Genomic DNA, 3,017 nt, shown 5'->3' with positions numbered 1-3,017 from the left:
TTTTTTTTTTTTTTTTTTTTTTTTTTGAAAGAGAGACAGAGACCGCATGAGCAGGGGAGGGTCAGAGAGAGAGGGAGACACAGAATCCGAAGACAGGCTCCAGGCTCTGAGCTGGCTGCCAGCACAGAGCCCGATGCGGGGTTCAAACCCACCAACCATGAGATCATGACCTGAGCTGAAGTCGGATGCTTAACCGACTGAGCCACCCAGGCGCCCTGAGTATGCCTAATCACTTCTTAGGCTTTGACATTTCTGGTGTGTGGTGCGTGTGTGTGCACCCACTGTGTGCGTGTGCATGTATGCTTAAGTGTTTGCTAGTACACTCTTTGAATGAAGAACTTTATCATTTGCAGTTTTAAAGTGAAGATAGCCATACAACAAAGCCTCCACTCTTGTTGACACCCAGGTGTCCTTTCAGTAGGTAAAGAAAGGGGGCATTTTGGAGCTGACAGAGTTAACTTTGCTATGCTGGGAATATTATCATGTGAGCAACGGCTGAAACCGAGGTAGTAGCTTGCATATATGCCATTGGCAGCTACCATGTCTATTTCAGTCGGTGACTAACCGCAGTGTTTATTTCTGGAGGTCCCGGGCTGCTCTGCCTATCTGTACATTCCACTTCCATAACGAATGAGCCACGATGTTAAGACAACAGCCAAAATCAAAGCATCATATCGACACTCTTTCAATGAGGTTTTGTTTTCTAATAAGGTATCCTGTTTAGACTGGATATTGGGGAAATGCTTTTCTATATTTAGTAAGAAAGATTACAATTTGAGTTCACTTATCAACTCCATTATCACTTCAATAAAATCACTTGTGGGGCACCTGGGTGGCTCAGTCAGGTTAAGAGTCGAACTTGGGCTCAGGCTATGATCTCGCGGTTTGTGAGTTTGAGTCCCGCGTCAGGCTCTGTGCTGACATCTCAGAGCCTGGAGCCTGCTTAGGATTCTGTCTCCCTCTCTCTTTGTCCCTTCCTTGTTCATGCGCTCTCTCTCGCTCTCTCGCTCTCTCTCTTTCTCTCTCAAAAGTAAATAAAACATTTAAAAAATCACTTCTGCTGGTGTCCATTTTATGATTAGTTGATGCAGGTTCAAGGGTGCGGGGTATGGAATAAAATGGTTCCCCTCTTAGCAAATGAGGTCTTTGGGAGGATTCTGTCATTGGTTGGAGAAAGAGAAACGGGGAGCAGGGAGAGGGAGTGAAGAGTGACAAGGATGATGTCCTAGGCCTAAACTTTTCCTACTTGTTTTAGCTGCAGTGCCAGCAAATTGGGTGAAAGAATTAGCTTCCTGGCCAGGCTAGTGGGACTCAGACAAGGGTCTACAACACAGTTCACAGGACAGATGTCACCAGATCACCATCATTCCCCTTTTGCCTTCCTTACTGCCCAGTGAACATCACATAAGCCATGCACCTCCCTGACTCCACTTATGTCACCCACATCTCTGACTATTGGTCTTTGCGCTTTGTCCGTAGGAACTTCCACTACATCACCATCCTCCGAGACCCAGTGTCCCGGTACTTGAGCGAATGGAGGCATGTCCAGAGAGGCGCGACGTGGAAAGCATCCCTGCATGTCTGTGATGGAAGACCCCCAACCTCAGAAGAGCTACCCAGCTGCTACACTGGCGATGACTGGTCTGGTTGCCCCCTAAAAGAGTTCATGGACTGTCCCTATAATCTAGCCAACAACCGCCAAGTGCGCATGCTCTCTGACCTGACCCTAGTAGGCTGCTACAACCTCTCTGTCATGCCTGAGAAGCAGAGAAACAAGGTCCTCCTGGAAAGTGCCAAATCGAATCTGAAGCACATGGCGTTCTTTGGCCTCACTGAGTTTCAGCGAAAGACCCAGTATCTCTTTGAGAAAACCTTCAATATGAACTTTATTTCACCATTTACCCAATACAATACCACTAGGGCCTCTAGTGTAGAAATCAATGAGGAAATCCAAAAGCGGATTGAGGGACTAAATTTTCTGGATATGGAATTGTACAGCTATGCAAAAGATCTCTTTCTGCAAAGGTATCAGTTTATGAGGCAGAAGGAGCATCAGGAAGCTAGGCAGAAGCGTCAGGAACAACGCAAGTTTCTGAAGGGGAGGTTCCTTCAGACCCATTTCCAGAGTCAGGGTCAGAGCCAGAATCCGAGTCAGAATCCAAATCTGAATGCCAATCATAATGTGACTCAGCATCTGATTCAGAACCTGACTCAGAATTCAAGTCGGAATTCGAGCCAGAAGGAGAACCGTGAAAGCCAAAAGCAGAACCCAGGCCAAGAGCAGAGTGATGGCAACACTAGCAATGGCACCAATGATTACATAGGCAGTGTAGAGAAATGGCGTTAAATGGCTCCCAACGGCCTTTGCGTACTTGTCCCAAAGCGCCAGTAGAAATACGGCAGATCTCAAAACATGAGAGTTTCCAAACACATACTGCTTCCTTAAGTTTGGAAGTTAAAGAAAAAAGTAAAGATGTTGCCTTTACAGTTGCCTTTCAATTAAATGTTATACTGTGCGTGGGTAAAACAACTCTCAGTATGTAATTCAATTGTCTCTTTTTGGTTTGTTGGAGTATTTATAAAATCCAAAAACCAAACCAGACTTGCCAGAAATTGCTGTTTCGATATTTTCAGAAGTGCTTAAATTAGTCATAGAGACAAAATGAAAACATAAAATGTGGTCATTCAACTTATGGGTAAGAAACGCACTCCAAATCATTCACAATACACTGTTAAAGCTCAATCTTGGAAGCAANTTAGTTTCTTCTGTTTTTTCCAAGGCATCTATTTAAATGGAATAAGAACTGATGGTAAATCTTACCATACCATAGATACGAAGATTTTTCTGTCCCAACCATGGGTAGTTTTATGTAAACGCATTGGCTTTTCAAGTAGAACAGGATTTGTATCTTGTTATTTAAGAGATGTCTAGAATTTAAACTTTTTCTACCTTCTACTGTCTAAAGGTCTTAAACAGGGTGTATCTCATAGTAAACAAAAACATTTTTCTCCCAAAT

General features: G+C 44.0%; 1 protein-coding gene across 1 annotated transcript in view; it reads left to right on the top strand.

Moving 5' to 3' along the window:
* The window catches only part of HS6ST2 (heparan sulfate 6-O-sulfotransferase 2), an 89,626-nt gene extending 86,877 nt beyond the window's left edge, over positions 1 to 2,749 (top strand). Inside the window, exon 5 of the mRNA XM_077760809.1 lies at positions 1,480 to 2,749. Coding sequence (XP_077616935.1) covers positions 1,480 to 2,347 — 868 coding nt within the window. The 3' untranslated portion in view covers positions 2,348 to 2,749. The remainder of the gene's footprint in view (positions 1 to 1,479) is intronic.
* The last annotated feature ends 268 nt before the right edge of the window (positions 2,750 to 3,017 follow it).

Source organism: Crocuta crocuta, unplaced genomic scaffold (assembly GCF_008692635.1).
Source record: "Crocuta crocuta isolate KB4526 unplaced genomic scaffold, BGI_CrCroc_1.0 scaffold475, whole genome shotgun sequence".
In the NCBI taxonomy this organism is placed as follows: domain Eukaryota; kingdom Metazoa; phylum Chordata; class Mammalia; order Carnivora; family Hyaenidae; genus Crocuta; species Crocuta crocuta.
Note: the sequence above shows the minus strand (reverse complement) of the source record. Positions and strands in the feature narration are given on the sequence as shown.